Source organism: Colossoma macropomum, unplaced genomic scaffold, assembly GCF_904425465.1.
Source record: "Colossoma macropomum unplaced genomic scaffold, Colossoma_macropomum, whole genome shotgun sequence".
In the NCBI taxonomy this organism is placed as follows: Eukaryota; Metazoa; Chordata; class Actinopteri; order Characiformes; family Serrasalmidae; genus Colossoma; species Colossoma macropomum.
In genome coordinates, this window is record NW_023494807.1 from 19,408,957 (window position 1) to 19,433,581 (window position 24,625).

The window sequence follows — 24,625 nt, forward strand, 5'->3', positions numbered from 1 at the left end:
ATGCTTAGTGCATTCTTTCTAAATAAGCATAAGGAAAAACTGCAAAATAATATTTTTATTATCTTATTATAATGGGCATATAATGACCATATGTATTAATACAAGCAACAATACTACAACTACTACTACTAATAAGTTATTTTAATGTATAAATAATAACATATCATCATATAAATAATACATAAAAAACGAAAAATAATAAGAAGAAGAACCTGAATTCACCCTGATTCACTACAAGCACTGGACAGCCACACTGAGAGGGTCCAAGGCTCCAAAACTGCATACTACCATACTAAATAGGATGTAAAATTCTTACACCACCATAGCACCTCCATTAATACCTCGATTATAGTATGTAGTTTGGGACGCAGCCCAAATGCCTAGAAACGCCCGATTAACCTAAACGATACAAACTACACACCTAATCATCATTAACAATGATGATGAACCGAACCAAACACGTGATTTTAATCACCTCGTCTTCTCCAGACTGATTCACCGCAGAAACATTCGTTATTTTGACCAAATATTTGGCGAAATGTACCGCCTCAGGTGCGTGAGCGCTGCTCGGCTAGCACTGAACTGTTATGAATGATCGGGGTGGGAAGGCAGCTGCAGGCTGCAGAGCGGCTGGGAGGAGCGCTGTGATTGGCTCAGCCAGCGTGGAGGGGCGGGGTGTTTTCTACATGTGGGTGTTGCGTAGTGTCAGACGATTGGATCGATGTGGGAGTCGCCGAGCTCTCCGGCCGCTGCGGATTGATTGTTGGGGTCGGTGGGCGGGCCCCGCGGTGGAGCCTCGTAACAAATGGAGCTCGCGGCACGCGTGGGGCTCGAGTCGACGTTCGAGGAGAACAAGGGATGGAGGAGACGAATAGCTTTGTCTTCGCCTTCCCGACGAGTTGTTGTGCTTTTCTGTCTTAGTTCTCTTCTCACTTCTCCTCATTAGCCTCTGTTTTCTGTACATGTGTATGTAGCCCGAGTGCTCGCTCTCGCCCTTTGTGCTGCGGTGGACGTCGACGCCGAGTTCAGGTTTTTGTTTTTGTGCTGGACCTATGGATGAACTTAAGACTTCACGGCTTAAGCAGGAGAGCAAAACAGCCAGTGCGAACAACTAAATCACCCCCACCAAAACAGAAACAAAACAACGGAGGAGGGTCAACGCCCGGTTCTCTTCTCTTCTTCGAAGCGTGGAAAGGATAGTTTCATTTCCCCTCGAGCAGTAACGGAGTCCCCGTGTGGACCAAAAGCAGTGGCAGCGCAGAGCTACGCTACTCCACTCGCTCTCTGGCTTCCAGCGCTGTTGCAGGTTCTCCGGTTCTTGGCGCTTTAACTGTCGGATGGACCAGCACCCTGAGGCTCGAGGCTGCACCGCCGGGTCCCGGTGCTCTGAGCTCGCCGTCCGCAGCGAGCCCCCCATGACTTTATCCATCCACACCACCACGGGCACTCGCTTCGAGCTCTCTCTCCCTCCCGAGGAGACGGTGGACGGGCTGAAGAGGAGAATTTCGCAAAAGCTCCGCGTGCCCAAAGACAGGCTCGCGCTCCTGCACAGAGACACGTGAGTTCCGACGCTCCCTATGGGGCTCTGGAAACTAGAGCAGTGAGGGCGAAAGCTGTACAGCCAGTCTGCTACGGACTGGCTGTGTGGCTACAGCAGTGCATGCAACAGAGTTGGTGTGTTGCGTGTATGCCACGTCCCCAAAGCTGTCCTAGAAGCCATATACTGTTTTACTTGACTTTATGAGATCTAGTAGAAGGCTGTAAGGATAAAGCTCCATAACCCTCGGGCATCATGCATGAAGTGCATTAAAACTTGCAGAGACGTGTAAAGAAGTGGTGCTCTGGATGTAGGATCGTACAAGTCTGACTAGGGTCTATAAGTCCACTACCAAGAAAAAGTTAGCAAAAACTTTTTTTTTGCCAAATTCTAAATTTCAACCATCATTCACCAAAACGTCTCAGTGATATTAGAACTCTATCTGGCATTGATTCTGTAAAGTGTTATCAGAATTGGAGAGTCCTTCCAGTTCTCATTAAGAGCAAGCAGTATTGAGACTCCACAGTTGGTAGCGGACTTAGAGTTTAACCTGTATGCTCCACCTTTTCCCTTTTTAAAACGTTCCTAAGTAGATTTGGGCGATATGGCAAAATGTCATATCACGAAACCAGTTAAACAGGACTAATGATGCAGTCTTTGTAATCAAACATGAAGTTGGGAAGTGGTTTTTATGTACTGGTGGTATCTACAGTATGCTCAGAAAAGCACATTGTAATATAATTTATCATGATAACGATAAATATTGTCATGTTGCCCAGCTCTATTTCCAAGGATGTTACATCATTCCAGTGCTGATTTTCTCAAACAGCTGAAAAAAATCATTTGTCTTGGTTTAATGAATGTACTGAATAAGTGTTCACTGAGTAGTTCTCTCTTAAGGTTTTCATTCATGATGAACAAGACTTTTGGGACCTACTGTATAAAATGACACTCCAGTTGTCAGATCTAAAGCATGTAACAGGACTTCTGCGTTGTTACGAAAGATTAAAAAATACCATACTGTGTCAAGAGTGCAAGTGACGTAAAAGCTCCGCTGCAAACACTTTTGAACAGTACAGAGGTGGTGAAAGCCTCCTACTGCTATCATAAACTCTGGGCCCGTTTCCCAGACATAGAGTAGTAAGCATAGTGTGGGATTGTAGCTGGTTCCAACAAGATATCACAGTGTAAGTCTGAACAAAGACCGGACTTTTTGGGGAATGGCTTTATTTACATTGCTTTTATGTTAGTATTCCCGGTTCCCAAATGAGTAAAATGTCCACTTCTAAGGCAGCATTCTGTTTCTCAACCCTCCGCAGAATGAACTTTGTTGTGTCACTGAACAGTAATAACATAACTCTCATGGGTTTGAGTTACAGGAAGGAACGTTCTGAGAAAAACATTGTAAGCTGCGACAGTGTTATAAAACTGTTTTGTGCTCTCTTTCGGACCGGATGCCTCTTGCAACAAATGAGAGTCAGCAGTTTGTCATTAAGCGCTGTCCTTCTCGTTACGCAGGAGACTGAGCTCAGGAAGACTCCATGATTTTGGAGTTACGGATGGGAGCAAGTTGACCCTGGTGCCATCAGTAGAAGCAGGGTTAATGGTAAGCCAGTGAGTTGAGAGAAATGACAATAGCAAAGTGTTTTATACCCAGAAACTGCAAAAGCTACTCTTAAATTTTATACAACATAAACACATAACACACGTATTAGTTGCATGTTAGTTAATGGATAATTTATGGTAGTTACTGAAAGTAAATAATAAGCCTGTGGTTTAAGGGGTCAAATTCCTGTCAAAGGATTCAGTATCTGTTTGTGAACTCTTTAACTTGAATGTGTTGGATAAACTTTTGGGGGTATTTGACATCTTTGTTTGTTTCCCTCACCTCAGACTCAGGCCTCTAGACCAGAGCAGTCCATCATGCAAGCCTTGGAGAGTTTGACAGAAACTCAGGTAAGAAGCACTGTGGCCACTCATGACAGACAGACAGACAGACAGCAGTCATTTCAGAGGAACACAGACATGCAGGCTAAGCATTATGAGCTGGCATTCCCCACCAGCTGGCTGTTACTGAAATGCACACAAACATGTTGCCACTGTAATAAGAAAGCCTTCTTCGAAGTGGTGACTTATTAGTAGAAAACAAAAAAGTTCTTAAATGTAACTTTAATGTATGTTAGTTGGGGCTATTATATGTCAAGTGATTTTGTTTCTGTTGGTTACATGATGTAAAGGGCAGCTCATATTTTTTTCAGATGGTGCAAAAATAAATAAAAACTGAAAAATTTTGTTGTGCGTTCGTCTCAAAGATGATTTTTAAAAATTTAATTCCAATTTGAAAGAGTGCAATTTTCAAATCACAAGAGTTTTAACTAGAAATGGAAAAGCTTTAAGTTTGATTGTTGCCATGAAATCCAAGGTGGCTGCTAAGGTGTTGATAAGCCTTCACTGTGGTATCCCAGGTGGTTGCTAAGATGTTGCTAAGCCAATGCTCTGGAATCCATGGTTGTTACTAAGGTGTTGCTTTAGTATCCTAGGTGTTTCCTAAGGTGTTGCTAGGCCGTTGTTAACTCAGGTGGTTGCTAACGTGTTACTACATCATTGCTATGGAATCCCAGGAAGTAGCTAAGGTTTTGCTAGGTTGTTGCCATAGCATTTCAGACAGTAGCTAAAATCTTGCTACATTGTTGCTGTGGTATCCCAGGCAGTTGCTAAGGTGTTACTAGGCCATTGCTGTGGAATCCCAGACCGTAGCTAAAGTTTTATTTTGGTGTTATCCCAGGCAGTTGCTGAGGTGTTGCCAGGCTGATACCGTAGTATACCAGCTGGTTGCTAAGGTGTTGCTAGGGCATTTCTGTGATATCCCAGATGGTTGTTAGTGTGTTGCTAGACTATTGCAATGCTAATATGTGTGCATATGAGTCTGTTTGTAATGTCTGTAAGGGACAGTGTGACAGATGTTCTTTTTGAGGAACCAGTTACATTTTAATTTTCTCCACATTGTGCCATTTGTTTTCTATGGGAAAATAATTTTGTTTGAATAAACATTGACTGTTGGAATTGATCCCAAAAACACAAGTTCATTATGTAGGCTCTACAATCCTGCAAAGTTTCATAGTTCTAGCCCGAAAACTCTGACCTATGAAAACAATACAAAAAAAACAAAGAATAATAAAACCAAGAACAGTAATATGGCAACTTAATTGTAGCTCTTATTATTAACAACATTGTCCTGTGTTATAAGTGAGGACATTTACCCTAATAACATGGAGCTTGTGAACTGCTTGTAGATGAGTTAGACCAGAGAAGTAACTGGCAGCAATCAAGCATGAGTCTAAAAATTTAGAAATGCTTTTCTTCTTCACTGAAACAATAGGCCTTGGCTGACTCATTCTGCAAACATATGCACATGCACACATGCATTTACGCGCACATATATGCATATACGTACCTATATACAAATATGCATAACCACAGACATTTACTGCACCACCTCTTCACAATTTTTTTGGTCCAGTCACCGCTGCATGCACAGTCCAATGTCATGTGGTCTTCTAGAGGATTATGCTTTTTATGAATGTACTTCTATGTATGTCAGAGTTAGTGCAGCATTTCCATGTAAGCAAATCACACAGGATGGGTGAGTCATATTGCTGAAGATATGGCAGCCTGCCCATTTAAATCTGTGTGTGTGTGTGTATTTGTGAACACCATGCAAGCCCAGACAGACTCCACCCTGTACGTATTATGACTGTGTGTCATTTTGGTTTTGCTGTATGAACCGTCAGCTTTGTTTCATCCTGTAAATATATGTGTATGGTCGAATCAGGTTGATAAGAAAAGATTTCCACGAAACGGCTCACTTAAGATTTCTTATTATAACTAGTCCGCCTGTCCGTTTGCTCACTCTCCTTTTCTCTTCCTCTCTCGCTCTCTCTCACTTCTCTTTCACACACACACTCGGCGCGCCTATCAATCCGAAACAAAACACTTAAGGGGCCTCATCTTTCTGCTGGGTTTGGTCATGTTCATTATGCAGCTTCACCCCTTTAACTGCAGCCTGTGTGTGTCTTCAGTTCCTCTTAAATATATAACTTTAGGGTTGTCACTGTTGATTATTAGGGGTGTAACGACACTCTCAGCCCATGATTCAAATCAGTTCTCAATACTGGGAGTTTGAATGAAGAAAAATGATGACTGGAATCACAGCTTACTAATGATATTACAGCTGGGAGGCACAAGGAGTGCCGGAGTGCATTGTTGTTCACTAGTTTACAAACTTTGGTGTTCAAACAAGGCAGTATGTTAGAAGGCATAATGAATAGTGTCCATTCTCCATAATGCATGTTGTCACATTTTTACATTGTGATACTATGATGTCATGCATTGTTAATTGACTGTTTGCAAAAAAAACAATATCCCTTAGGTATTGTTGCTATGTCCAGGAAACTAATTAGCTAACTGATTTCAACATTTTTTTTTTGTAACAATGTTTGTCATTAGACATCATATTAAAATCATTTTTAAAGTGTAGCTTAATGTTTTTTCAGGTTCAGGAATGAAATAAACACAGCGATAGGATAGCAGGTGTCAGACATTAAATGTGCCTAAAGTCATCTTTCCACCATTTCTTAGACTAATAATTCAGGCTGATTTACTGCTGTTCTCACTGCTAGTTTGTTTTGATGGAGGAAGGAACGTTTAGAGATGTTTGTGATTGGCTGAGAGCTGTGTCAATCATACCTTTGCAGTGAATTAACCAAGTATTGAGAGTTTTTGAATAAGGCCAGTAAAAATGAAATTAAAACTTTAAGGTTGATGAAATAACATGACTATTTTCCAATTCCTGAATGCTGTAATTGCATTTATTTGATATGTAAATAACTAACAAGTAAGTTAACACATCCTCTACAGGGATGTGTAGATTAAATATGCAATTTTTGTGCAAAATTTAGCGCGCAGTTTTCATTTCTAATTTAACAAATTAAAAAAAGTAAAACATAAAATGTGCCATAACTTTTGCACAGACTGCATGTTTTACTTTCACTTAGAAAATCAACAGAACATATCATAAGACCAGGGACACCCAAACCTTTGCATGCTACTGTATGCTTTTGTGCTGGTAAAGGTGTTATTTGTGAACCTTGACATTCTGTTTACCTGTCTCTGTACGTGTATGCGTGCATGAGTAGGCGTGTGTGTCTGTGCATGTACGTATACCGTGGTTGTCAGTTAACAGATGTGGTTTGGGTGCACAGGTGAAGCGCTGAGGAGAGGCTCCTCAGCAGCAGATATTTATAACCTGGAAATCCTGCCTTGAACTGTGGGAGTGGAGTGCACAGTGTGTGTGAAAGTGTCTCTGCAAGGCTGTTTTGAAACCGCTGGTGCATACCTGTATCTGTGAGAAAAGGTTTCTTCCTGTTTTTCCCTTTTTATAGTGCGAGCGTGCGTGTGTGTTGGTTAGTGCGGGGGTGGGGAGTTCAGGAAGCTGTGCCTTTTTTTGTCAGAGTGTGGCTGGGCTGTTTGCTCTGAGCTACCTTGTGACTGCTTTTTTAGCAGAGAGAGAGGCAGTGTGAGGTTGAGACTGCATCAGCCAAGAGACACAGACTAAATGGCTACGTAAGTGTGTGCATAATCATATACAGTGGGGTCCGAGAATCTGTGATCACATAGGATTTTTCCCATTTAATCCTGAAAATAAACAACAAAGTATTAGAATTTAGAAAAAGGGGGACATCATCTGCAAATACTAAGAAATTTGGAAATTTATGTACATTTGTTATGCTGATATCATTTGCAATAAAAAAAAAAAACTTTGTATGAAGTTAGAAAGGAATGCAAACTAGTAGCATTTGCAGGTGTGTGAGTGTGCCTCTTATGTCCCTTTCAGAGCTTTGGCAACAGTTGTTTATTACAATTCGTGCCAGTAAATCCATTTGAATCTGAATCTATTTGGCAAAGACAGAGAGAGATAGTATAGACAGAGAGAAAGAGAAATGGGTGGAAAAACAGAAAGAGAGAGAAAGAGAAGGAGAGTTTCATTTGAACCGAATAGTCAGCAGGCTTTGTCACAAACTGACCCAATGCAGCACTTAGCTGGGCAGGGCAGTGGTCACGCAACAACACATCATAAAATCAGAGGTTACTGCACTTGCTTCATTGTCTTTTTCTACACATGCAACTATCATTGGTTAGTGTTACCCTTTGTTCCAGTACTAGAGTAATTGTGACATCATGAGCATTGTGACATTGTAATAACTGTTCTATTACATTTACTTCCTTTGATCAGTCGTTGAGATTTAATTTCTCAAATAATCATCAGTAGATGGACTATTGGATCATAAAATTCTTGGCCTTTTCTCTTTATTTCTCATTATTACATATACGTCGAAAATAGCAGGCTAGTACAGCCCCCTATCTCCCTCTCTCCCTCTCCATTCCTAACAGACTAATTCAGCGGGAGAATATAATTGATTCACAAAAGCTGAATGGCTAAAATGGGAACAATAGGGAGTGTGGAGTGTCTAAAAAGATTTCCGGAAATATCGAGCTACTGCCTTCCTGATGAAATGAAGAGATGAGCTGAATAGTCTACAGCCGTCTTACAAGGGGACGCTTGTTGTGCAGGGACGGATCATGATTGAGCTTTGAGTATTGGATTTTTTTTTTTTGCCTCTTTATCAGTGGCACAGCCCCCACACTACTGTCCTGTTCACCTCTCTGCGCTTTCTGTGACATAATGGTGCTATTGTGGAAGCGTGATTTGTATTGAGCTGGCCCTCCCTCGCCCTCCATACGCAGGCATACACTAATCAGTATGTGTGTGTGTGTGTGTGTGTGTGTGTGTATGTGTGTGTGTGTGTGTGTGTGTGTGTGTGTGTGTATAGGCTTTACACTTATTGATCGCCATATGGAGGAACAGACATAACAGAAAGATGCTTTACTACACTGATAAATTGAACATATTGCTGCCTAGGTGATCTGAGGAGAGGACAAGGATAATTTGATCACTGTAGCATTAACAAATATGCGTACACACACACACACATACACACACACCTCAGGACAGACTGAACAGATTCTTTGCTGATTATTTCCTGTCTCTTGATTGTCTCTGATGAGCTGCTGACATTTTTAGAGCTGAAGGCTAAAGAGACATTGTTATGAGGTCATGAAACATATTGTGTAGATTACTATTCCTGTACTGTTTTGCTTTGTTCCAAGAAGGTGGGCTGGACCTTATGTGTTATGGCTTTGAATGGTGTAATGAAAATGTTCCCTTTCTATTAAAGGTTAATTGATTTAATAATGTGTAGCGCACATATGAAAAAACTGCAGGTGTGGAGAACAAGGTGGTCGTGTTTTTATCTGAACTGGTGGACTTGGAAACATCTGGAATCAAGTGTATTTTCTTGGCCAGAATAGCATTGTGACATCATAAGTGTTATGATGCCATCATGATCACAATCATGTCCAGTACTGAACAAAGGATAACAACAGCCAGTGATTGTTGTTGTTTTGGGTTTGCTGGTCTGAACAGCACTGGCATTGAGTTGTTTAGTCTGGATAGCACTGAGGTTGGGCTTCTTGGTGTGAATAGCTCTGGTGTTGGGTCTTTTAAACATTGGACTTTTGTTTTTGGTCTTAACAGCACTGATGCTGGGTTTGCTAGTTAGTGTTACTGCTGTTGGTTTGAACACCAATGGTCTTGAGTGGTCAGTACCTCTCATTGCTCTTGCTGTGCAAATGCACCACAGCTGGTCTATAGGCCACCATCCTGTTTATTGCCTATTGTTACATCTTCTTCTAAGCATCAGCAGTGAGTGGACTTTATCTCATTCCTCTATTCTCCTCTCCATCTCTTGTGGGGTAATCTGCAGTCTTGGTCCACTATAATTGGAAATCATTGGCTCTTAATAGCAGTGTGCAGGCAGAGAGAATTGAAGGCCATCTGTGTGGCCTCAGGATCAATGGAGAAGCAGCCGGGTGGAGGCCCTGTCCTCTCTTGCCTTGGGTGGGCCTTAATAATGGAAACTAGTCACCTGCTACAGCTAGATTGAAACAGTAGTTGATTTTATATGGAAAAATAAGATACCCATCATTTCCAGTCTATATATGCCTACTTAGATAGTTCCAATCTATCGCATGTGAGTCAGGTTGGACGATTTAAATGTAAGAAAACGGTTTAAGTTGAACAAAAGCAATCATCTTTAGTATCAGTTAAGAGGATCCTCATAGTCTGTTAACATTAGGGACAGTGTCTCGGTCAGAACTGACAGCTTTTTTTTTTCTATGCCTGCTGAAAACGTGGTGGCAGTACAGGAAAGTGGGTTTTGGAAAACAGCTTTCACTTGCCTGTCGCCACAACACCACGCCCTCCCCCTCGACTTGATGCTATCATTAATCGCCAATAGGTAGGGCGTGTGATGGGATGGATATTGCACACAGTCTCAAAAGCCTATGCCTAATATGGTCCATATATTCAGACAACAGATAGCGTTTGCCTGGACCGTCTCCTCTCAACAGTAACCGTACTTGACTGGGTGTTTCGTGAGTACGTAGCTGTATAATGAGTTTTTCTGTGGGGGCTCGGGTTGCAGTTTGTTGACTGGCGTGCAAATTGGCGCAGTGTAAATAGACGGACTGCTATTCGAGTCGTGATCACTTTCAGCTTTCATTCTCCACTCGCCTTTGTGCTTGAAGTGGTCGGCATCGTGACTGGGCTTTTCCACACAGAGAGGGTGAGCGAGCGAGAGAGCGAGAGAGAGGAATGGGGGGAAGACTGAGAGATCTCTCTATTCTCTCTCTGCTCACCCCCAGGTCTGCACACACAGCTCTTTGAGCCTGGTGGTGGGATCCAGACCCCATAATAATTACCCTGATTAAAGCTGGACCCGTCTGTGAGCTCATGCTTTGGAGGGCTTATAGCCTGCCGCCGTGCCTGGAGCTCACGACAATCTCTGGTTAATGATTCCCCCTGCGCAGGGCTGGCTCACATCCGGACATTGAGTGAGTCTTTTCTGTGCTGCCGGGGTCAAGCCGTGTTCACGAGGCTAATCAAACAGGCTCTCCTCTTATGCCATAATAGGATCCTGATATGGTGACACGATTACAGAAGGACGTTTTGCATTAGCATTGAGGTTTATGTGTGGTTCACCTATGAGGTTCCCTTAGTTCCCTTCTCAAGTGCTAACAGTACTGATCGCTGATGAGATTGTGGCATTCCTTATCTTACAGAATGATTACAGGAGGCTAGAAAGAGCTCACTGTAAATTAGAACTTGAACATTAATTCAATTTTTAAAGCGATAATTTACAGTTTCCCCCAATTCAACATGTAGTCAATCAGCCAAGATGCGTTTGGTGTCTGAAGTTTGCATCTTTATTTTTGTGCTAGTGTTACAAGGCTAACAAGTGAGCAAGCGTGTGTTAACGAATTGCTTATTGGAGTCATGCAAACCACATGTCCAAAGCATCACACACTTGCCTGTTTCAAGTTAAGTAATTTCAAATAGACCTGCTTATGTGGTTTCTGACACTGTATGACAGCGTTATCTGTAAAAATACAGACAAAATTCTGGCTTCACGATGGTTGCCAGCAGTGTACTTTTGTCTGTTTTTATAGCTTGCAGGATCTCTCCCTGTTTGAGTGCATCAAACAAAGAGACTCTACTCCGTTTGCCGAGTTGAGAACAGTCAGAGCTCCAAGCTCCACCTCATCTTGGTGGTATTTTTCTCATCTTCCCCCTCCTCCCTTCCCCCTTCCTTTCTTTAAAAAGCAGACGGTGAGGGAGGGATGCCTGCAAACAATTTCTGAGCTTCAGGCTTTCTTAAAGTTATAACCCGCCCAGCCCCTACCAACCCCCACCCCCAACCCCCCCTGAACAAACCTCTTCTCTCCGCAGCTTACATATGCACACGTGCACACATGCATATGCATACACCCACATACAGTGTTTTCCTTCACCTTCATCTGCTTCTATCGTGTTATGTGATCTGTGCACCAAGCTGTCTGAAGAAGTGTTCCACTCACTTCTTAAAGAAGTCTTTGCTACCCAGCATGCTCTTCCAGACAGAGCTATCTGTTGCAGTTGACTACACACCCCTCCCGCAGACTCTCAACACACAAATAATAATGATGTCACTGTTGTAAAGCTTCCCTACAGCAGCCTGATCGAATAAAATTTTGTACTAAATGTTTTTCAGTTTCTCGTTCGAGCTTATTAATTGGGAATCTCACTGATTTTTTTTTTATTTCAGCATAATTCAGTCATTAAGATGTAAATAAAGTCATTTAGAGTGCTTTTATGGTAGGTGGTTCTCTGTAGAGAAACTTGCAAACTCAGATTTCTTTACAGTGGTGGTGAGTGGAAACGGGTCACGATGTCTACATCGGAATTTTCGCCACTTTATTTTGCTATCCAAAAAAACGGCAAACCTACATGCATCTTCTAAGGTTTTATGTGTAATGTTGATAATGGTAAAATAGTGGTAACTCTGGAAAATAAAAGTTTTCTTTGCCCTACAACAACTTGCATGTTCCTTTCCGCCATGAATCGATTTTTAAAATATGTTTCAGACCAAAATCTTATCTCAAAACTATCGGAAAACAATGTCTCCGGTATCAGGCACCTTATTTGTAACCATTTCTTGTAATGACGTTTTGTGAAGAAGCTTTTAAAGACGTTAAGCGCTTGTGGTCTGGCTACTGTCAGCATCACTGTGAACAATTCTGACTCTTTCTCTAGAATGAAAGCGTTTCACATAAAAACACTCTGAACGACTTTGTTTGCATCTTAACAGTTTAATTCTGCAGACATTATGGTGGAATTCCCCTTGAACAGTCAGAGAAAGTGCAGGTTGTAAACTTTCAGTCGATCTCATATTTGTCTTTGTAAGTAACTTTTACTAAAGTTATTGTTATCTATACAGTCTTTGCATAAAGGAACACCTTTACTATATTTTTGTCATTTTTTTTTGGTATTGAAAACGAATGGGGAAAAAAGCCAGAAGTGCTGACTCAAACCTGTGGATAGAGAATGTAATCAAATGTTAATATATTTCTCTGTCAGTAATTACTTTAATTAATTGTTTTAATACTACAGCAAAGAAGCAATTATAACTAGCCCCTCACAGGTATGCTGTTAAAAATGCGCTCATTTGCACTCATAAATTTCATAAGTGCACTATGATTGTGTTGTTCAGGCAGCGCTCAGTAGGCAAAGAGAGAGGACACCAGTGGGTGGGAAGGCCTCCGAGAACTGCCTGGTGAAAAGGTTACTGCAGATTTCCCAGACTCCTCTGGTGTCATGCTCCGCCTGCAACCATGACACCTAGCAGAGAGACGAGAGCTATCAATCAAACTTAAGGCCACCTGCCCACGCACACACACAAGGCACACATAGTAGATACACACTTATGCACTCACACACCTACATGTGGGTAACCTTTACGCTTGGGGTTCCCGAATGTTGTAAGAACTTTTTAAGTTCTCTGCATTTCTCAGCGTGTGTTTTTGCCGTGTGGTTGCTTCCACTGAAATGCAGGGAGCAAGCTGTTTTTGCATCACAGTGCAAATTTGAGAAACAACAAGCAAAAAGCGGATTTTGCTCCTTCACCTTTTTTTGCTGTTGTTCGCTTACATGTGGAGCACTTAAATAATAGTAAAACAGCTGTATGTTCCCTGTCTTCAGCATTTCCTCCTATTGTAGAACTGTGTTCCCTTTTAGGACTTACTGTCAACTAAAAGGGCTTCGTTTTGGTTTCAGAAGTGGGCGAGCAGTATGAGCTTCCTTATTGTACATCCATGTATCATAATGTAGTTCTACTTCAGCTGGATTTTTATCAAACAGTCCATGTTATAATTCTGATACCATCATCCTGATTGCAGTAGCTGAGCAGCAGTTCCCCTCCAACATCTAGCTAATTTTGAATATGCTAAATTTGCTAGCTTTTCAGAGCAACATGAAATCTCAAACTTCACCACAATTTGATTTTTTTTATATATATTTTTAAAACCACAGTACTTGAATATTGATAATATAGACAATGTAAAATAGTTATATTATATTTATATTATATTTAAAATTGCTTATAAAGTTATGGATGCAGTTGAATAGCTCAATGCATCACAAATTATTGATGCATTTTTACACCCCTGCCATTCTCGTAACATTAATGGTGAACACATTCTACGAGCGGACTAATTAGCTCTCAGACATGCGACCCAGTTGAATGTCTTTTGAGCTGAAGTGTCTCTCTTCCTTATTGCAGTCTGCTCTGCCTCATTAGCTGAGCACATGCTCATAGTGTTCTCGGAGCTCTTAGTGTTCTAGCGTTGCGTGCCGTGGTTAGGAGCAAAAGAGAAGTAGGCCTTTTATGAGCGTCAGTGAGCCAGCGCTGACATCACTGCAGTGGTTTGTGATTCATTCACATCAAAGCTGGCTGGGCTTCCCTCACTTGGCCACTATTCGAGTAGTCATCCTCTCCTCCAGGGGCTGGAAGCCTCTTCAGGTGGCTCAAAGTAGGAGTGCTGGAGAAGGGTGGCCTTTTGAGGGAGGGTTTCGTCTTGTTGCGGCATATTTGTCATCAGACAAGTATGCTGGGCTGGAGATGGAGCGGCGTTAGTAGAACAGGGGGTGATGTGGGTTGCTGAGGCTTGAAACTGTGGTAGAGGGTCTTCTGGAATAGAGTTAAGTCAGTGGTCCGCTTAATTTGACAGCCAGCACAGCCTCAGCTTTGTCCTCATATGGCCGGCAATCGGCTTGTGATTGGGACAGGTGTTTAGTCATGATTATGGAAAATTGCATTTTTGTGGGCCTATATGGCTACTGTTTGCACCGTCTACTACAGTACAGTGCAAAAGTCAGAGTCCACCCTTAATTTGTTTAATTTCCAGTTTCAACACCTATTAAGTATTAGTTATTCATTTTTCAGTGTTAGGGGAAAAAAGCAGAAAGCATCTAAATTATACTGAAGTCTCAACAACTAAATATATTTTGCAAGCACACCCTTTGCCATATAGCTTCCATTCTTTTCAGGAGACTTCCTTTCATTTTTCAGAGAATCTGTGGGGATATTTTTCCACACCTCCAAAGTTCAGTTGTAGAAGTTGGTTGCATTTTCCTCTTCTCACAATCCAAGTAATCCTAAACATTCAGTGACTTTTAAAGTCTGAGCGTTGTTTTTTTTTGTTTTGTTGTTTTTTAATCACGTTTTTTAACTTCTATTTTTTAACTTATTTTCTTTTGACTTCCCCCTTTCTTATGCAAGCGGACAATCTTAAATCTAGCCTGTTCAGAAATACCTCCAGAGAAAATGAAAACCTTATATTTAATGGACATTTGGCTGGAAATTAAATTTATTAAGGATGGTCTCTGACATTTGCCCAGTACTGACTAACCAACTAGGCAAACTCAAACTTTTTTTGATGCTAAACCTTCATCCTCAAGGTTCTCAGTGACACTGCACATAAAGAGGCATGTCATCTTACCATGGCAAATCCAATTAAGCTTTTTGTTTGACAACTTGTTTTTGTTTGATTGAATATTTGTTCATTAAAATTAAAAACATAATTGAATAACAACCCATACATACATTTTTGACCAGTTCACAGGAAAGATGAGCATGTGTTGTGGTCACTGAAACGCTCTAGTGCACAAACTTGCAAGCCACTGCCTTGAGTGAATCAGCTTTTGTAGAAATCTGTGGTTTTTAACAGTCTCATTCATTGTAACCAAACTTCTTTTTGGGTATTTCATTCATAGGTTTCTGTGGGAAGTGAGTGCTGTAGAAGTTTCTTAACGTGTGTCACAATCATAGAGAAGTTGCCTTCACATTCTTTTCCCCTCTCTTCCTGTTCCCAGGTCGGTGACTTTCTTTCGGGCCGCTCTCCTCTGACCCTCGCCCTCCGCGTGGGCGACCACATGATGTTCGTGCAGCTGCAGTTGGCTGCGCAAAACTCAGGCGTCCAGCAGTCCACCACCAGGAGTCCCTCAGGCACGGCTGAGACGCCTACGGAGCCCTGCAGGGGTGGAGCCAGGCATGTCCACATCCCACCCACGCCACATAGCAACCTGAGGGCGTCACATGGACATCACACTTACCCCACTCACTTCTCACCCCCCTCCAGCCCAACCCTTCCTGCTGGCTCTTCACCCCACCTCCACTCAGCTGCAGGTGCTCGCAGTCCTGTCCCGGGACAGTCCACCTACCCACAGGTAATACATACTGGAAAATGGCCCAGCTGGGATCAGTGCTTGCCTATTCTTATGTCCAGTTGTACAGGCTGTCATTGAACATAAAACAACATCATCTTTTTAATAACTGTAATTAACCCCTTAGTGATTAAAATGATTGATTGATCATGATTAATCACATTCTTTTGTGCAGTTACTTGCAATTAATCTCAATTGTTTTATTGGCTCAAATTTGACCCTAAAGAAAGATTTTTTTTTTTCCTATTAAAATAGTGATACATTTTGCTATATAAGTGGACAAAATAAAAACTTTATGAGAATGTGTTTATTACTTTCAGTAATTCAATAACATTTTTTTCATTATGTGACTGCTGGGTTCACAAGAACTGAATACGAAACTCATATGAACGTAGTTTCCAATTCCAGTCCAGTGGCTGTATGTCCCAGCCCCTGACTCGCAACTGTAGCCTTTCACTCTCATGCTGCTACGTTACATCCTGTTTTAAGAGGAACTGTGGCATTCCACTTTGATAGTTTCGCTCCGGCATGCACTGGCCAGTGTAGTCTGCATTACTGATGTTACTGATATTGCCACATCAGCTGTGTGTTTGGCATGTAAATCACAAAATTTACACTTGATGTACTGTGGTGATGAACAAATTCACGGCATGAAAGTAGCTAGAAATAACGAAACTTGCCTAAAAGCTGTATATGAAGAGAGAAATACAGCCTCACTTATAGCAACTGTTAACTATGACACCACTAATTATTAATCCTAAGACTTATTGTTCAGTAACTAGTATGACTTATTCACTAAGTACTAAGCTTTATTCAATTATTGCTATGAAACTAATATATTAATATATATGGTTATGAGAGAGCAGTTGATGCGTGAGCCACACATGGGCCTTTAGGGTTAAAGGTGTTAACTTTTTAATTGGAGCCAATATAAAAAAAATCTGTAGAGTTGTCAAATGACCTGAGTGTACATGCCCTTTTATTGTGTATAGTATTGTGGCACCTTCTCCCTGCTTTTCTTAACTAAGTTTCTCTTAGCCTTATCTGCTGTATTAAGCGATTTATTTCCAAAAGCAAAAACAGCAGTCTGTTTAGTTTCTGTATAGGTATGTTCAGAATGCTATAAAGAGCAAGATTCCCTCTAACAAGCTGACTGCATGGTTTTGCACCATGCATTGTTTTTGCTGTATAAAGATGTGTAATAAGTGTGCGTGTGTTTCTCAGGGTGAGTGCGGGACGCCGAGCTTCAGCAGCAGCTCCAGCTCGTGGCTGAGTCGGAAACCAGGCGCAGTGATAGAAAGCTTCGTTAACCACGCCCCTGGGGTCTTCTCAGGAACCTTCTCAGGTATCCTTCAGTGTGGACTTTGCTGAGTGTATATTGAGTATACTGAGTAACATACTTTAAAAATGACTTCTTATGTATTTTTGTAGCTACTATGAAACTATTATGTAATTATGAGAGTGAGTACTTAAAGTATTGACCCATGTGTAGGTGCAGTTTTAACCCCTTAAAGATATGACATTCAAATTGAAATAAGCTTTCCCCTTAACCCCAAATATAGTTGATGCTAAAAGAACTAAATTAAATACTAAACCCTGTTAAAATAACAGAAAAATTGAACCTAAAAATTTAAGACAACTTCACAGCTTTTTTGACTTAACTCAACTTCAATAGGAGTTCCCCAAAGTTAACTCAGAAATGCTCTAAAGAAAGTTGCCTTAAAGTTTTGTTTTCACTTTTTTTTTTTTTTTACAGTGTAGTAGCTAACTTAACCCTGAATGTTGTTCATTTTTTTAGATAACAAGTGTTTAGAGCTTCAGGAGTTAATATGTTTGATATTTTTCATAACTCTTTCTCTCTCCGTCTGCAGGCACGTTGCACCCTAACTGTCAGGACAGTAATGGACGTCCTCGCCGTGACATCAGCACCATCTTGCAGATCCTCAATGATCTCTTGAGTGCCACACGCCACTATCAGGGCACTCCACCTGCCCTTGCACAGCTCCGCTGCCACACACAGGGCCCCTCATCACCCCGGGCAACACCATCCGCTTCACCATCACCACCCGCTTCACCCTCTTCACCATCCACCATACGGCTCCCATCAGCTCCGACTTCACCGTCACCACCGTCACCTACCTCAGACAGAGCGTCTCTCAGCCATAGCCGCATCAGCAAAACCACCGGTGAGTTAGAGCCGGCAGTCACAGTAAAGGCCACCAGCCCACACACACTTACACCTAATACACACAGAGCACACATTTGCTCACACAGATAGGCTCAGGCAACCTTTGCATGTGGAATTCCCAGGAGGATTACACACAGGCTTGGTAGAAAGCTGGACGTGGTGTCATCTTTGTGTGTGTGTGTGTGTGTGTGTTTATATATGCGCGTACTTGCATACTTGGTGCTAAATGAATGTGTCTGTGTATGAGTGTGTCGGTGTGACGTAAGAGTTTTTTGTTTGAAAATGTTAGTCATAGCATAACCTGTACAATCATAACAGCTTTACAAGTATTTTACTCATTGAAAATCTGTCCGCAAATTCTGATTTTCTCAAATGTCACATGGCGCGACCAACGACAAAGCACTTTTATTGTTACATGCTCTTAAGAAACAGTTGGCAGGTTGTTGTATCATAAAGAAGACCCCATATCAGCTTCATGGTGCAATGCCAATGCCAGCAGCCCTTTTTTTGCACATATAAGATTTTATTTTTTTTTTTTCCATTGATCCATTTTAAAAATGAATTTATAGCAAAGTGAAACAAATATCAACACATTGAATAGATTTGTGCAGAAACACAAATGCACGTCATTCTTTTTAATTAGAATTTTTTAAAATGATCTTGAGCTTTATTTGTCATTGACCCATGTATGTCTGTGTACAGCTGTGTCTGTTTGTTTGAACATGTGCCTCTTTGTGCATTTGTACTGTATTTGTTTGGCAGTGAACGGATATGTGTGCCGTGGCAAATTAGCAGTAAGGAATGTTGTTTTAGTTTTGATTAGAAACATGATTAGTGTTAATGAGTTGATTGCTCTGTGCGTGGGAGTTTGACTCACATTACATATTAAATGGCCCTTCTGAATAGCTCCACTTTTAAGTTCTGCAGGCTTTTCTCCCACAATCCTCCACAGTTTTCCTGCTGTTTCCACTCTTCTACTCCAGATCTCTAACCTCATCTGTGAAACACGCACACACGCTCCCCGCCAGTGTGCTTTTGCCTTTATATGGAACAGTCTGCACAGACACACACACACACACATGCTCGCTGGCTGCTGACAGAAAGTGCACTGTGGGGGCGTTGACAGAAAAGAAGCAAGCACAAAGTGAAGTTTCATTCCTGAAGCGTTTTTGGGTTGACTTAGACGGGCTCTGTGGTCAACAATGCATTTAGCCTTAGACTTTGGTAGTGAGAGGAAGTATTTGACTCACACACACACATGCACACAGACAGAACGGTTAAAGGTAAGTGGACAGACTGACTTCAGTCAGGGCTCCACTGCTGTGTTTGCATTCCTCTCATTCACTCCACTGATTCAGCCTTCAGTGTCGCACACATACTTGTTTCTTATACAATATGAGGACATATGGTTATACATATATCTCGTATGTGCATTTATAACAATATGTCCCATATATACATTGTGTTTGAACAAAGCAATTGCTTTAGATAACATCATTAATAATGACATAATTAATAATAATATGTCATTCTACTTTGATCATTTGATGTCCTAAAAATGTACAAAACCAAGTACACACACACACAGAGCTCCCTGAATGGCCTGAGAGTGACCTAGTATTCACAGTGAGCTCTGTGCTTAATCTCTACAGATCACAACCATGCTGGTGAACATTAATCTGTTACACACACACACACACTCACACAGGAGACTCTCACGCACCTGAGCTTGCCTGTTTTCCAAGAATGAGTGTTTGTGAATTATTTAGAGGTCCTGGATCATAATAGCTGTCCGTATGGGCTCTCGGGGGCCAATAGGAGCCAGACATGTGGGTCAGAGTGTGTGCGTGTGTGTGTGTGCACAGTGGAAACATGCTGATGAAGCTTAAATGATGCATGAGGCAAGGCCGGCCGGAGGGCTGTGGAAAGAACAGACCTCCTTCTCTCTCCTCCAATGACCCGTGACCTGGGCCTGTGCCATGCCAGAGCTTTCTAGTGCCACTGGACGCTTTCTGACCCATCCAGTAGCAGCAGCCGCGGCTTGTTAATTTCTGAATCGGATGGAACGAGTCACATAAGATAACGTCTATTGTCTTCTCTTTTCCTGAGTGGTCTCTCAGCATGCAGTCAGATATCTGACTGTGTGTGTGCGTGTGTGTGCGTGTGTGTGTGTGCGTGTGTGTGCGTGTGTATAGAGTGTGTTATATATGTGTTCGTACAGGCATAAGTTTGGACACACTTATTGTAAGGTTTTAATGATCTATAAAGTTGAGTACCAAGTTACCCAAGTACCAAAATATAGATCTGTTTCCATAAAACAGTTTTTTAAATGTCACTCCCAAACCAGTTATTTTCAGCAGCCTATAAGGTCTCAGTACATGTGGAACTAAAATAAGTTATTTAGCGCTTTTTGCTAGGCCTGTCATGGTGATGAAAATTTAGCTGGCAATAAATTGCCATATAAATAATTACAATCAGACAAATGATTGTGAAAGATAAAAAGTGTGGATTTAGTAAGTAATTGTGGTTGGTTGAATTAATAGCAGTTAGGCAGTTGATAAGTCCCTGCATTATTCTAAATGCATTTCATAGTTTGGATGTCCACTAATACTCTAAATGTGGGAAGTAGTGAAAATAAGACTGGACTGATATTCTATGTGTGAAAGAGCAGGACTAGGAAAACTAAAACACTATGTATAATAGCAACATTCTGTACCTTTTCATTGCTGGGTGATAACAGGTGCTCGAGTGTCCCTTTTGTTTTCTTCTTTGTCACAATAAACATGTCTGATAATGAAAGTGAAGCTCAATGGGCAGAGCAGAGGAATTCCTCAATGCAAATACCGAAACTAAAGGCCGGCCTGATGTTGAAACTTTGCAAAACAAAAGCAGACAGGAGAAGAGAGACAAAGTTCATGTTTGGCTGGTTGCTGTGTTGTTTCTCACGTCCGTAGTTTTGGGTTACATAATATTTCCCGTACAACTGCATCTGTACCTGAAGTGTTACATAAAAGGCTGATTGCAGATCTAGACCACATTACATAATAACTGGGGATTCTTCATTGACAAAGCTTATTTTGCAGGTGTCTCTAGTTCTCCAAGTGTTTCTACTGAAAGCTGTGTGTCTTCCATGTTTGTGGTGTGATTAGCAGCACATAAGAGACAAGAGTTACTCATTTCGATTTCAAAAGAGACAACCACACTGACAAGCATAATGGCTGAGGCATAATGTTTTGCAAAGCTTACTGATACTACTTTTACAGATGTACATGCATGGAAGATTAAGCTGATTTGTGTTTGTATTGACTGCAGTATGTGGATTAAAGTGCAATATATGGATGAAAATGGTGTTTGTTTCCAGACATGGAGGCAAATTCCTAAAATATGTTAAAATACTCTACTGTTCCAAAGTTTGAAATGATCATCATATCATATTAATAATCTTATATACAATGTTAATAAAACTATTTACTACGAAGATTTACAGTTGTATGCAAAATTTTGAACACCACTATTTAAAGTTAACTTACTTTCACTCAGAAAATCAATAAAACTTGGCCAACAAAACTCAGTCTACACACATTAAAATGTCTTAAGTTTTTTTACAGCTCAAATTTCAAACATTCATCAGCCACTGCGTTGGTTTAACATAATTGAAAACATAAATTCCATATTTTTAATGAACTTTTTAACTGTTGTGTCTAAAGTACCCTGAATTTGCTTCTGATTCACAATAACTGAAGTGTTTTCTCTCTCTCTCTCCTGCAGGTGAGCCCTCCAGGCAGACAGAGAATAAGGCCACACGCTGTAAAGTGGAGCGCCTCCAGCTTCTCCTGCAGCAGCGGAGGCTTCGGCGGCGGGCGAGGCGGGAGCCCCGCGGGCCATACCACTGGTTGGCCAACCGCAAAGCGGCCCGCAGCCACAGCAACAGCAGCCTATCCAGCGAAGGCTCTCTGGACCTGGACTACGACGAGGCACTCTGGAAGCCCGACGTTCAGACCGACATGGGCTCCGAGTTCGTCCTGGCATGAGAGAGAAGGAGAAGAATGCTTGACCAGCGAAGAAAGGCTGCGGTACGCAAGCGAAAGAGCAAGGGACAAAAAGAGGAACACAGCTGAAAAAGAAAAGACGACGTAGTGTTTGCAGACTGAAGACCAAGAAGTTCTTCTGCGCCTCAGTGGTGTAGCATCATATTGGAATGGGATGTGAGACTGTGGTGGTTTGGTCATTCAGTCTGGACAACCAAGACACACAAAATGTCTGAATTGAAAGAGAACTCTTGCTCTTTTACGGTTGATGAGGTGTACTTAAGGAACATCTTTCGGGACGTTTTATAGACCGGATGCGTTCTGAACTTTATTGGAACATTCAGTGGAACTGTATTTTCTCGTTGGAAACCCATGTTTTGTTCTTGAAAGTCCATTTTCTGTCATTGGGTCCCTTTGTTTTGTATTGGGATCCCATAAATTCTCTTACTGGGCATTGATAATTTCACTCAACATGGTGGTGGTTTTAGTTGCTGTTGTTACAAAATGCGTCATGTAGCATTACAAAGCAAGAATTCAGGTTTTCGTCTCCAGTTTCTAACATTTTGCACACTCCTGCATTTTTATCGACTCGTGAGCATTAAGGTTTTTTTCCTTTTTTTTCAATACTCAGCTTGAGAAAACTTGAGAGAAATTGAACTGACTTATTCATGCGGTTTCATTGTCGTCAACCTGCAAACTAAAAGAGCATTTAATAACGAAAAAGACACTTTCCTTTCGTGTTTTTTATTTATAAGTGGAGCCACCATTCTACACTTTTTTTTTCAAAATCGTGTGCACATGTCGTAAAACTGTATCTGCTGGTTAAAGTATTAAGGTGATATTACAGTGCCTCCGTTTACCTTTTACTGTATTGAAGCGTCAGATAACACAGTCTGAATTTTTTTTTCTTTTTTTTGCTGCTACAAAGGATGATGAACCAAGGAGAGTCTTGTCTGGCCATTCATCTCATTATAACTATGACCTACTTCTGCAGGAATGCAGCAGATGCATGCTTCTCTTATGTACATGAGTGGGTCACAGTTTAGCTCCGTAGAACCATTTTACAGTCAGTTTGAGAAATGACCATTTTAGCCGGATTTTTTGGGTATCATGTCATTTTTTTCTTCCCCACTGTTTCATCTGATGTTGCACCATATGAAGCCTAGAAATGAAGATGTCATTAACATTTGTTCTCTTTGGCCCATAGCCATGTCAACATTTGTATGGCCTAGGAAAGACTGGGAAAATGATGTTAGAAAAAGACACTCGTCTTTATCATAGGTGGATGGACCTTGTGTACAGTGGCCTTACCTGTCTTTAAAATGGTGAAAAGTACAGGCACTGGAGACTTTCTATGGATCCTTTATGTTTATCATGCTTTTTGTGTCCAGGCTGTCTATCACTGCGAGGATATGACAGCTATGTCCCGTGCTAGAGAATGCATTTTTGCGCTTCAACAACATGACTGAGATCAAGGGACGCTGTCTTTATGTACACAAGAGCCTGTGTGTCTGTCTCCTTTTGTTGCAAGACGGCCTACAAAGACCTTCTCAGCTGAGGAAAAAAATGTTAAAAGAGAGCGCTTGCTGTATTTTTTAGATCATGATGTAACGTCTGTCCTCCGTCTGAGCTTTTGTCTACTGTTCATCCTGTCTTTTCTCAATGTTACTTGTTTAAAGGTTTCAAATTTTTGACTCTCCGCAATTAAACTAAACATTAGAAATATATACCTGAACGGCACATAAAAGGTCCAATTGAACAGTGTCACCCTATTAGTTTATTGGAGCTGTCATAACAAATTCTCATATCTCAGTAATGGTAACTTTATAGGAGATGGAAAAGTTCAATGTACATTAATGTTACAAGTTTATTTCAAGTAAATTTAAGTTGATATGATGGCGACAATAAACCATTACAACAGGCACTTCTGTTCCTGAACCAGGTCCCCAAAATGCTCCCAGCCGAATGCATGTAATTTATTAGAAAGAGGCTGAATTGATCATATAAGTAGTTGATAAGAAAACATATGCATTTTGCTTTTAAAGTTGTGATTGTGTGATGCCAGTTTTGGTTCATGCTGCATTTTCTGTTGCCTGTACTGTCTTGCAGTCTCACAGCAGGAGGTGAGGAGTCTCAGCTCATGGTCTTGCGCTAGGCCAGTGTAGCACGTTTTTTATAACTGTTTTAATTTATAAAGCCGATCTGGTAACTGTGAAGAAACTGTATTTGACATTGCTTTTCTCTTTTGTGTTTTTCCCTTCTCTTTTTTGTGTAAAATTAAAGCTGGTATTGTAGGGGGGGGGGCAACTGGGGGGGGCAACTTTTTTGTTGTTTTTCTTTTTTGTTCATAAGCAATACATTTCAGTGTGGCTTGCTGTAGAACTCTTTTTTTCCTTTTTAGGTAATAAATTTAAGACAGAATACAATTTCAGTCTCTAGTATTTTTTATGACCTATTGATAGAATGTTAATGCAATTTCAAAGTGTGAACCTGGATAACATCAAATAAAACTGAATAACAGTAATGTGGTTTGATCTGGTAAAAAATCACTGGTTCTTGTGTAGCTTTGAAGGTGAATTTCACCAATTCTTTTTTCCAAAATGTCTGCAAGGTGAGATGGTTAAGATATAAACAAAGTCATTGAGTGGTTTGAT

General features: G+C 41.1%; 1 protein-coding gene across 1 annotated transcript; it reads left to right on the forward strand.

Annotated features, from left to right (window-relative positions):
• Positions 1 to 716: 716 nt before the first annotated feature.
• Positions 717 to 24,265, forward strand: LOC118796812 (midnolin-like). The gene is made up of 7 exons (XM_036555929.1): positions 717 to 1,558; positions 3,056 to 3,143; positions 3,431 to 3,493; positions 15,405 to 15,758; positions 16,980 to 17,100; positions 17,627 to 17,941; positions 21,712 to 24,265. The coding sequence occupies exons 1-7, from the start codon at positions 1,338 to 1,340 to the stop codon at positions 21,972 to 21,974; spliced, it is 1,425 nt and encodes a 474-aa protein (XP_036411822.1). The 5' UTR covers positions 717 to 1,337; the 3' UTR covers positions 21,975 to 24,265.
• Positions 24,266 to 24,625: the final 360 nt, after the last annotated feature.

Bases quoted from the DNA above. Each gene is read 5' to 3' on its own strand.
- LOC118796812 (XM_036555929.1), top strand. From the start codon at position 1,338: ATGGACCAGCACCCTGAGGCTCGAGGCTGCACCGCCGGGTCCCGGTGC. The intron at 1,559-3,055 runs GTGAGTTCCGAC...CTCGTTACGCAG, and splicing joins GCGCTCCTGCACAGAGACAC to GAGACTGAGCTCAGGAAGAC. The intron at 17,101-17,626 runs GTATCCTTCAGT...CTCCGTCTGCAG, and splicing joins CTTCTCAGGAACCTTCTCAG to GCACGTTGCACCCTAACTGT.